This window comes from Pelecanus crispus, chromosome 23 (genome assembly GCF_030463565.1).
Source record: "Pelecanus crispus isolate bPelCri1 chromosome 23, bPelCri1.pri, whole genome shotgun sequence".
Taxonomy (NCBI): Eukaryota; Metazoa; Chordata; class Aves; order Pelecaniformes; family Pelecanidae; genus Pelecanus; species Pelecanus crispus.
The window spans coordinates 171,951-183,486 of NC_134665.1; the positions used below are offsets into that span (position 1 = coordinate 171,951).

Below are 11,536 nucleotides of genomic sequence, written 5' to 3' on the forward strand. Positions count from 1 at the left end.
TTGGGTGCCCAGGAATGCTCTTGTCAAGCAGGTTACCAGGCACCCAACCCCCACGTAAGGGCGTAAGGAGTCCCCAGAACATCTTCAGCACAACTCTGTTTTATATGAGTAGCTGTTTTGGTGCAGCCTCAGCTGGCACTGTGCTGCTCTTGACGGGACTGGGTGAGTGCTGTGGTCTTTGGCCGTGGGGGCTTCACTGTGTTTCTCATGCGTGTGTCAAATCCTGACCTGTTAAACAGACTGCCAATCTGGCTGAAGCCGATGCTTCCGAGGAAGATAAAATAACAGCGATGATGATACAGTCTTGCCAGGAATATGATCCATCCAAGTGAGTGTTGCTGATGTCGGATCTGTTCTTTGAAGATGATGGAAAAGCTGAAAGGATGCTTGTTGGAACAAGAGAGACACCTTTGCATACCTTTTTCTTTCTTTCCCCAAAATCTTTCAGTTACCTGAAGAAAGCCTTGGGTCCACCTCCACCATCTTACACTTGCTTCCGTTGTGGAAAACCTGGCCACTATAGGAAGAACTGCCCAACACATGGGGTAAGATTGTGGGGGACTGCTGGTGTTTGGTAGTTTGTCATTGTTTTTACCTTGGCAGTCACGTAACAATACAGAAACGCTCCTATTAAGAATTGTTTGTCTTGGGGTGAAACGCAGAGGTTACCTGGCAGTGTTGCAAAGCCCTTCAGACTTCCAGGGAAACCTGCAATTACAAATGTAAAATTGGCTTTTCTCAAGGTCATAGACATTAAATATGTCCATAGACCCTTCTCTGTGGACTTTCACACACATTTTTGTATATTTCAATATCACTGGAAATGTTTCTGGTTTTAGCTCTTTTTAATGACTGGTTGTAGACAGCTTTCAGGATTCCGTCTAAACCCAAGATGTTTCTGTTGACCCCATCTTGTGACTAAGTGCGTGTTTTAGGTACACAAGCCTCTGGTTGAGTATTCATGCCATTGAACGTTCGTCACTGAATGCATATGCATGAGGTCTGAATTCAGCCTTCATCTAGAGATGGTGAACACAAGTTTCCCCAGTGAGTGATTCAGAGCAGCGAACTGAGCTCTCGCGCTGAATTGTGCTGGGGAGGAGGAGCGGGTTTGTGTCTCTTCTCCGAGTGGATGGCGAGCGCAGGGGTATTTCCCCCTTCAGGAACCTGAAGTTAAGCCAAAGAATGTCAAATGAGTTCAAAACACTGCTCAAGCCTTTTGAACGTCCTGGCTCTGTTCTTTTAGGAAAAGAAGTATTTTAGTTGAGCAACCCTTACGCTGGGTACAAGGAGAGCACTAAAGGCTTTTGCTGCTTCAAATAGTCCTTGAAATGTCATTTGAAGTGTGGGTCCTGAGATGAGATATGTCTGCATTTCTTTCCTTAACAGGACAAACAATTTCAGTCTGTTCCCAGAATTAAAAAGAGCACAGGAATTCCCAGGAGTTTCATGGTGGAGGTGGAAGATCCCAACACCAAGGGTGCTATGCTGACGAAAAGTGGAAAATACGCAATACCAGCTATTAATGCGTAAGTAGGGAATTAATTGGACTGACCACAAAGGTAATAAGAGAAACCATGGGTAAATGTTTGCATGGCAATGCAACCAAGTTGGCCAGCATCTGGAATTACGGGGGAGGAAGCATTGTCATTGTAGTTTACCCTTAAAATCTGTGATACTTTCTACCATTAAAATAGGGCGGTCCTTCTGTTCCAGCCCCTGCAAGTTGGTGAAACTTGCGGTATGCTAAGAATCTGTATTTCTGCAAAACGTTTCAGTAGTGTTTACAGCGGAGTCGGTCTCTGTGAACGCTCATTTTGCTTCTGGGTTATGCTTCAAAGGCTTCCTGCAAAATGTAACAAAGAGCTGTTGGACTGAGCTTTCCTGCCCCCCTGACTTTTATCCAATCCCATGTGTGAAACAGACTGAAGTTTTCCTGTGGCTATAAACTAAGAAAAGACTACTGTGTGCTGACAAGAGTGGCTGCTTTCAAATGCACTTGGTAGCACTTGTGTTTTTCTGTTGTGGATCTCCTTTTGTAGAAGCTGTAACACAGGCTTCCTCCATTAATCAAACGTAATTACTCAGAGACTAACTTTACCCTGAGCCTGCAATTTACACTTACCCTCTGGCAAAGGAGAGGTGGGATTCATTTCACCTTATTTCTGGGTGTCAAGGAATTATTTTTCCAGTCTGAGCTGGTTTCTGAGTTGATCCAATGAATGGGAGAGTTCTGCAGAAGGAAAATTCTTCCGCCCCTCCCTCTTTTAGTGCTGTGGCTACAGAAAAGTAGTTCAAACGAAATGCCTACATGTTAGAAGGCTAATGGGGAGTGAGAAGGATTCCATCTATTCTCTTCCTTTGGTAAAATGCAAAGCTTGGAAAAGTTTCCCTTTACCCATCTTTAACTCTTTCCTTTTTCCTTCCCCACCCCGCCTCCAGGGAAGCTTATGCTAGAGGCAAGAAGGAAAAGCCTCCCTTCCTACCAGCGGAGCCGTCCTCCTCCTCCTCCTCAGCTGATCCTATTCCAGAGGAGTTGTTGTGTCTCATCTGTAAAGATCTAATGACAGATGCAGCTGTTATTCCCTGCTGTGGGAACAGTTACTGTGACGAATGTAAGTGTTACTGCCCTGTCTCTTCATGCAAAACATCACATCTGATCTTCTGAAAGCAGAAATAGGAGATAACAAAATTACTTTCTTACATGCTCTATTTAACACTTAAGTAGATGCTGAACAGGAAAGAATGCTTCTCGTATAATGGGGAAAAAAAAGGCAGAAAGCTTTTTTCCCTTTTTACCTATCTAGTTAAGTCCTCTTTACATGGGAAAGGACGAGTATGAGAAGAGTGCATCACTGTGCAGGTGATTACAGTATTGGATATGGAATGCATTTGGTTTGTCCACAGCCCTTTCCCTCATACAAAATTATACAGCCAGCTCTGGTGCCTGACTGTGCTCTGCAACAAAGGGAGAGTTAGGCATTTAATCCACATTCTTCTCCATGGGAGAGCTGGTTAAAACCTTCAGAACTCAGACCTACTAATGGTTTTTTGAGACGTGTTTTATTCATTAACCTGGAGGTTGGTGACTTCTCGCTGTACTAGAGAGTGGAAAAAAGACTCGTGGGAACATCAGGACACAGCCTACTCTACATCTTCAGGTGTGACAGTAGTGAAATATCAAAGCTGTACGGTTGTGTGCTGCATACGAGACATTTGTGACACTATTGAACTTTTATAGCTTCATGCTCTCAATTCCAGACCACATTCACCCATTAATCATAGACGTGTTTTGAGAATTGATTAGAAGCCAACAAATGTCCTCACTTTGGCTAAAACCTGTTTTGATGGTTCTAATTATTCACAGGCATTAGAACAGCGTTGCTGGAATCTGAGGAGCATACCTGCCCAACGTGCCACCAGACAGACGTTTCGCCTGATTCTTTAATTGCCAACAAGTTCCTACGCCAGGTGCCATGATGCCTTTTACGTAAACTGTTTGTAAGACAAGTCTGTTTGTGAAAAGGTGAAAGGGAAGCAAATACTAATTTACATCTCCTTTAAGCAAGGCTAAATGGAACAAGGCCAAATTTACTTCTGAAATCCATGATCTGTTGTTACAGAAGCTTACAGCCTGGCACATTCAGGTCACACTTTTGTTTAAGATGATTGCCTCGCTTTCAGATTTGGTGTTAACACTGAAGTACTTTAAATACAGATACTCTGAGTCACCAGTCAGTAATATCAGTGTCTAATGGGATGTGTTCATCTATCTGTATGGCGATTTATTTTACGGTTGATAGCATTTATAAGAACACAAAAGCAATTTTACTCTGTGGAGGCTTTTGTTTGTGTATCTCCTGAAGTTTCATATTACCTTTTTGTCAATGTTTTTCTGCCTCTAGGCTGTGAACAACTTCAAAAATGGAACTGGCTACACAAAAAGGCTCCATACACAAATTCAGCAGCAACAGCAGCAGCAGCCACCACCACCACCACCACCACTCCTGCCTGTCACACCTCCTGCTGCTCTGGTGAGTGCTGCTCAACTGTCTAAACCTTCCCCTCTGTCAATCAGCAGTCTGTTGGAAGAGAAGGTAAGTTTTATTTCAGCATATGTGCTGATTCTTACTTTTCATAGAGCTTATTTTCCAACTGTTTGCATTTATGCACAAGGGCTACCAGGTTCCTGTTCAAAGGCAGCCAGCAGTAGCAAGTGTTGTGGGCCCCCAAGGACAACCAATACCCACAGCTGGTAAGTAACTAGAACTTCAGGATTTCCTGAAAACAATTATCTTCAGACCAGCTGAATGGGATTTTTTTTTTTCTTTTTTGCCTCCCCACTCCAGTAGGTCATCCAGTGAGAGCCAGAACAATTCGCTCAGCAGGTGGCAGAGCAGGCTGGGAACTGTGAGTATTCTACAGAAATTCAATAGATGCCTACTTGTAACCTGCTAAACGAGGCCATAACACATAACTTATACAACAGCTGATTTCTAATGAAGTGAATATGCATAGATAGCAGTGGAGGGAGAATACACATGGTAATTAATTTTGAAATTTGAGTTGGGGCTTTAACAAAGGGGATCTGGGCTTGCAGTAAGGTTATTGAAAACAAAACTCCAGTAGAGGATGGAAAAGAGGACTCTGAAAAATGAATGCTTTTTTGAGGAAACCATAATTACCTATAAAACTTAAATATAATTAAAGGATCAAATAGAAAGCCACCCTTTTGATCACTGCCTGAATATGGCTGAAGAAATTGATTTCCCAATAGTAAACAGCCTCCAACATTCTTTTTTAAATAACTTAGATGATACTGATGGAGCAAATTGTTGGAAAAGTCAACGCTGTTATTTTATGACAACGTTGAATTTCTTTCAATTCAGCCATCTCAAATAGCCAGGATGCTTTCTCTCAGTTGGAGAGGGAGGAGTCTGTTTTATCTATTATTGCAGTGCCAAGTGAGTCCTTCCTTTTGGTACATATTTGTAATGGCATTGAGTGACATTGCTAGCGGCTGAGTTCAGAAGCTTTTAGATTTGACTTGTCTTGAAATGTAGTCACTGTCCTTGGTTAGAGCTAGAGGTAGGTGCCAAATGTTGCTAGGACATCTGGCTAGAAGTGCTGATGAAATAGTCCTGTAGGTAGGATTGCAGTACAAGTATTTTGCATCCTGTACAACTTGCCAAATAAGGAGTGAAGTTAAGTAGACTCAGCTGGCATTTTAAAATTGAGCTCTCTTGAGGCTAAATCATGTTTTCTTGATGTTTGGTACTGCATGGGAGCTGTTAAGATTTGCTCTTTTTGCATCTTACTGCAAAAAAAAGATTGCACTGCATGTAGTCGTGGAGGAGTGAAAAATGTGCCGCTTCCCGTGCCAGTATGCACCACCTGAAATCAATCAACAGCTGTGGTGGTTCATGAGATAGGAGTGAGTGGAAATAGAGTTACCCTTCCTGGATGTTTTCACACGAGCAAAGCAGCAGCTGTTCTGCCTTGTAAGCAGAAACTCTTATCAAGCTCTTGACTTTGCAGTAGCATCATGTCAGCAGCTGAAAGCAGCTTTGCCATAAGCATATGGAAAAAAAAAAAAAACCAAACACAAAATTGGGACAAAAAAAATTGGTGAGAGTGACTGTTTTGAATTACCTTCAGTATTTTTTTTTTGTGTGGTGCTTTTTTAAGGTCCAAGTCTCCCCGTAATGCTTCATCTTACTCTAGAAGGTCATATACCTATTCCAAGTCAAGAGCTGGTTCTTCCCATTCCTACTCTCGAAGATTTGGTCGTTCCCATTCTCACTCCTACTCGCGGTCGCCACCGAATCGAAGAAGAGGCAAAGGGAAGAGCCGTAACTCTCGGTCTAGGTCAAGGGCACATGGTTATCACCAGTCAAGGTCAAGGTCACCCCCATACAGAAGATCCAAATCACGGCCAAGATCACCAGTATTTAGAGGCCAGTGTCCCATGAAACAGACTATACCTCAAGGGGAGGAAGAAAGGCAGCCTTTTAACAGACACACACAAGTTCCACCCTATGATATGAAGGTTCACTATGGCAGATCTGCTGACGTCAGAGATCCTTTTGAGCAGGAAAGATACAGCGCATGGGAAAGGAACTATCGAGAATGGTATGAAAAGTTTTATAAGGGCTGTTCTGTTACAAGGGGCTCTCTGTTCATGCTCCCAAGCAGAGATGATGCCACCCCTGTAAGAGATGAGCCTAGACCAGCAGATTATAGCACTTTCAAACTGGGGTCTGAAAAGGAGAAAAGAGAGAAGGATAAGCCAAAAGCAAAAATTGAAAAGGCAAAGCAGAAAGTAGAAGTGGCTTTTCCTCCAAAGAACAACAATATAACAAAAGCATCTAAAGCTTCCCAGAAGATGGACACCAGTCTTGAAAAATCTGCTCAATTGGAACCTCCTGTAAAAAAAGCAAAGAAGGAGTAGCCAAAGGCCAAGAGTGTTGAAATGTTTTCATCTTAAAAGGCTGAGAATATTTTGATATTTTCCTGTAAAGAGTAGTTTCCACTTTGGGAAGATAGAAGGGGAGTACCTTTTGGAGGCAGGGGGTGGGGGGGAACGGGGGCGTTGCAGAAGCCATTCTGGAACATGGACAATCGCATGGCTATTTTTCTCTTTGTTTACTAGCATGTGTATAAACACAAATCTCATGTTCATAAATAAAGTTAAGATTCTTTTAGCCTCGTCTATTCCCTGGCATGTCTGTATTACATTTCTAAGTAGCATCTTACCATAAGGGAACAGAGAAGTCTCAAAAAAAAAAAAATCAAACCAAAGGAAAAATCCTGGAGTGGGAGGGAAGACTTAGAGTTGGTTAGAAGTAATTCAAGTAAATGAAAGAGAAAGCAAACCCATTCCCTTCTTGTTTGCTCTGACTGTCCCTGATTTGGGCTGTGGGTGGCTGTTGGCAGGGTGGAAGCCTTGCATCTCTCTTTACAAGTCCTCTCTCCCTCCCCTGTAAAAGCTCTGCAGCCTCAGGTGCTTCTGGGCTTGGAGGCACAATGAGCTGCATTCTTAAAGCTACCTCAGGCCTTGGTCTACAGAGAGGGGGTTTGGTCTTGGTTTTGGTTTGGTTTCTTTTTTTTTTCATACGCATATCCCTGTATGAATTTCAAAGCAGAACCTGGATCTGTGTGTGGCAGGAATAAATCACTGGAAAGCTTGCCAATTCTTGTTGCACAGTAAAGCAGCAAAACTAAAATGAGTGAGACTTTTTTGAAAAGAAGACGCACAAAATCTTATGCTTTGTGTATTTCTTCATTGTCTTGTTCTTATGTTCGCTGTCATTCTACACTTGCAAATTTGTGCTGCTGTCCTGCTGTTCCTGCAGCCAAAGCAAGCAAGTGGATCCTTTTTGGTTTAGTATGACTATTTCAGTAAGTGCAGGGATCTCTGGTTGGTGTTTGTCCTTAGAGGCTGCAGAAATGCAGAGTCATGCCCATTGTTTTAGTGCAGTCAAGCACAGCTGTGATCCTTCCTGGCTGAACTTTGAGTTTAGCCAAGCCATTGGGTTTTAGGAAACCACTGGAATTTACATGCAGCACTGCAGCAGTGAGATTAGCCTTTTCCTGCTATTTTCTGTCCCCTTTCCCACTTGCTCTGTGTTCGTTTCTGTTTAGTCTTCTGTTGGAAGTGGGAGTTAATACATTGACTGTCAGTTCTGGGTTTTGGGGTTTGTCTTTTCTTCTTCTGTTTTTTTTTTTTCCCAATTCTTCTGCATTATTATCTTTGGGTTGTATCCAAGTTGCATACATCGCCTGAGGATGGAAACATTTACCCTGCTCCTGGGAGCAGGGAGGGCTCAGGAGCATATCTGAAATGCTTGTACCCCAGGGCAGGCAGTGTGAGAAACAACCAAGCTGAACTGGAAGCCTGGGTCCGTTCCCAGCGCTAGGATATCATTGGTATCAGTGAGACTTGGTGGGGCAGCTGGGTGTCAGCTACAGCTGCTCACATGCTGGAGTGCAGGGCAGTCCCGGGAGAAAAGCGGGAGCCAGGCACGTGCGTTGCATTTGCTGAGCAGGGCTGGGTCCCTGGAGGGCAGAGAGCAGTGGCTTGAAGAATGGCAGCCTCAAAGGGCGTGCAAGGTGTGGGAGCTTCCTGCTGCCACCCTGGCTTGTGGGGATAGAGCTGAGGCACCCAGCCGAGTGCAGCCTGGTCCCTAGGATGGCAGGGCAGGCTCTGCCTGAAAGTGGAAGAGCTGCTCTCAGGGCCCTTGAGGCGTAGCATGGCTTCATGGGCACCAGAGCTGGGCCCCAAACCAACTGGCTCAAGGCTGCTTTGGATTTTGGAATGGACCTGAAGGTGGTGCCCAGTATCTGCTCAGAGCAGACAGAAGGCGGCCTTAGAGCAGACAGCTTGTCTCCTGTGGATACTCTGCTGTTGCAGCCCCAGATTTTGCAGGTGGTTAAGGGGGATGGATGTGAGAGGTGGCCACGCTGGACAGCAAATTGAAGGAGGAGTTGGGGTCTTTTTGGGGAGAGGAATCTGGCAGGGACAGCAGTACCCAGGAAACCCCATCAGTAATGGCATGGAAGTCCAAGAAGACCTAGCTAACAGCACCTGAAACACCACATCTGTTCCCAGGTGTGGCAAACGTGGGAGGAAGGGGGAAAAATAAGCAGGGGTAGGTGCGTTGTTTGGGAGGGGACACGGGCGCAGAAAGGCAGGAGCCAAGGAAGCTGAGGGGATGTACAAGCATGGAAAAAGGAGAGAAGTGGGGATCAAGGATCCAGCTGCTGCTTGGTTTGCTGGTTTGACTGAGCCCTGCACCTAATCCCCACAGCCCGTCCGACCTTCTTTTGGAGGGCGATTCCAAATCCTTTTGTGCGTGGCCCCACTCTGTGTACCCGGTGCGGGGGTGGGTGCAGAGGCCTGGCTGCTAGCAGTGGCAGAAGGGAGCACAGGGCATGGGGACCCAGCAGCTGGAAACACCGAGTGTCCAGGGCCAGGTACTGCTGGAGCGCTGTGTGTGTGCAATTCGCGAGTGAACTTGAAGCTGGACGAGCTGGCGAGCAAAGAGGAGAGACCCTTTCAGTCATGTGGATGGCATGTGGCTGCAGCACGGGTACACAGGGTTATATGTTGTTATTATTATTAATACCGCTACGACTATTTTACTTAATTTATTTCAATTATTAAATTGTTCTTATCTCAACGCACGAGTCTTCTCACTTTTAACCTTCCAAATCTCTCCCCATCCCACCGGGCATGGGGAGTGAGCGAGCATCTGTGTGGTGCTTAGTTGCTGCCCAGGGTTAAACCACCACACTCTGTGAGCTGCTCCCTTAGAGCCTGCAGTCACCTGCACGTGTCTGGGGCCACCTCCTGAAGCCCAAATGTCGCCAGGTGTTTGTGCCTGAACAGCTCCCTCCTGGCCTCCATCTCCATTATCGCCATGGGAGCTGAGACAAGGAGCTCCCACGCAGGTGCCCATGTTGTGCCCACCTGAAGTGAGGCAGGAGGAATCCCCCCTCCTGTGGGTTTGTGGCAGGCATGGGAGGGAGCTGAGAGCCCTTGCAGCCCCAGGACTAAACACTCACAACAGGGCGTGAATTCCTTCCCTCGGGAGGGCTAAAGGAGATCTCTGCCTGTCACTGCCTGGGTAGTGCTCCCTAAAGATGCACTGAGAAAAGGTGATTCTTGGACCTAAATCTTTCTCTTGTAAGAGAAATTACACTGCTGGAAGTAAGAGTCTCTCCCCAGCTGCAGGAGGGAGCATCAGTGATGGCTTCAGGCTGTGTCACAGCAGGTTCCCCTGCAGCCCCAGGGACAACACAAGGCAGCCCAGAGGGGCAGAGCAAGGGCTGCCTTGGGCTGGTGCTGTGCTGCTGAGCTGGGCCGGGCTCCTGGGACGCAGGCAGCTCCTGGCAAGCGGGCAGCGCTGCAGAGAGACAGCTCTGCCCAGGAGCAGCTCCTGTGCCAAGCGCAGCAGGGCTGAGGGCAGTGCCTGCAGGCAGGGAGGGGAGAGGAGGGAGGCAGACAGGGGTTAAAGGCAGTGTGGGGTGGGAGGGTGCTGAGAGCTCACTGCGGGAGAGATCTTCACTGCCCTCTGCATGGTAAGACTCTGGTTGCAGGGCAATGAAACTGGTGTTCCTGGAGGGATCTCCAAAAGCTGGTACATGCCACAGCAAATATGACCTTTCAGGAGGACTCTCAGAGTTTCTCTAGTGCAGAGGAGGAGGAGGTGCTGCAGAGCAGGGCTTCCCTGCTGTACCATCAGGACAGGGCATGACGGCTGCCTTCTGCCAGGGATGGCTCCAGGGTTTTGAAGAGAGGTGTGCAGCCAGGGGTGCCCAGGGCTGTCCTTGCGAGCAGGGTCCCTGCACCCCAGGGTGCTGTGTGCCGGGGCAGGGACTCTGCCGCCTGCCAGGGTCAGCTCTCAGCCTGCCCAAGCAGCTCTCCACAGTGCTGCAGGGAGAAGCTGAGGGTGGTAGGAGGGACCCCCAGCAAGGCTGGGTCCTTCTGCTGTCCAGAGTGTTCAGCATGGGTCAGGGCTGCTCAGACTCCTACATCACCTGCAGGATATTTGCAGAAGGTCAGTTTAAAGATGGATGTCAAGGTAGGGGATTACCTGAAAGGGTAGAAATTTGTCCTTTTTCTCTTCTCAGTTGGCTGTGTGGGCAGTGGGAGATGGGAATGTATTTCTGTGCTCTGGAGTAGGCAGTGAGAGCCCAGTTCTCATCAGGACTTGTCTGAGCTGCTCCTTGGTCCCTGCACACCCCCAGAGATGTCCCTGGGCAGTGCCCTGCTGCCAGGAGGGGTGTGCAGGGCAGAGCTGAGCACACAGCGCGTGGGACGGGCTCTGTGAGCATGAAGAGGGAGGAGACGTGGGGAGAGAGAAAGAGGTCCTGGCCAAGAAGAGCTGCAGGCAGCAGAGAGGTGGGCAGGGAGGCAGAGAGACCTGCTGGCAGAAATGCCGTGGCAGGAGGCATTCACGCATCTCCCTGCCATCCCCTGCAGTGCAGGCGCTTTCCCGGGAGCAAGCCCCTGCTCTCCTCACTCACACAGCACAGCCCCTGCCCTTCCTATCATGGGGACATGCTCAGGAGTTGCCCTTGCAGCAGCCTGACCACCAAAGAGGAGAAACACTCAAGTGTGTGACTGTGCCTCCCTCCCCTGCCTCCCTTGCAAGGCCTCATTTGGCATCTCCTCCTCTTCTCCCTGCTGCCCTTACAGTTCTGACTGTCACACTCACTGGGGTGTGGGGGTGAGGATTCAAGTGCAGCTCAGACACCAGCGCTGTCATGCACCTGTGTCCATGGAGGAAAAGCACCCAACTCGCCCCCTGTGAACCTTCGGGGCTCTGGGTGCTGCAGTGTGTGCGGCTGGCAGGGATCTCACCCTCTCTTCAGGACGTAAGGAATTGAGGAGAGGTGAGTCTTTCCTTGGGAGGTGCTGCTGGGCTGCAGGCTGCCCTCCCGCAGGGCACAGCTCTCCCATGGCCTCTCTCTGCTGCGCAGGAGCCCCATGGAGAAGCCAGCGGGGTGCTAAGGCCCTTGAAATGCTGCT

General features: G+C 47.7%; 1 protein-coding gene across 1 annotated transcript; it reads left to right on the forward strand.

Annotated features, from left to right (window-relative positions):
• The first annotated feature begins 290 nt into the window (after positions 1 to 290).
• LOC142595796 (E3 ubiquitin-protein ligase RBBP6-like) lies at positions 291 to 6,451 on the forward strand. The gene is made up of 11 exons (XM_075724648.1): positions 291 to 328; positions 449 to 545; positions 1,247 to 1,254; positions 1,416 to 1,529; positions 2,443 to 2,615; positions 3,368 to 3,471; positions 3,966 to 4,097; positions 4,177 to 4,255; positions 4,353 to 4,410; positions 5,689 to 6,211; positions 6,347 to 6,451. Exons 1-11 carry the CDS (start codon positions 291 to 293, stop codon positions 6,449 to 6,451), a joined length of 1,431 nt encoding a protein of 476 aa, XP_075580763.1.
• The last annotated feature ends 5,085 nt before the right edge of the window (positions 6,452 to 11,536 follow it).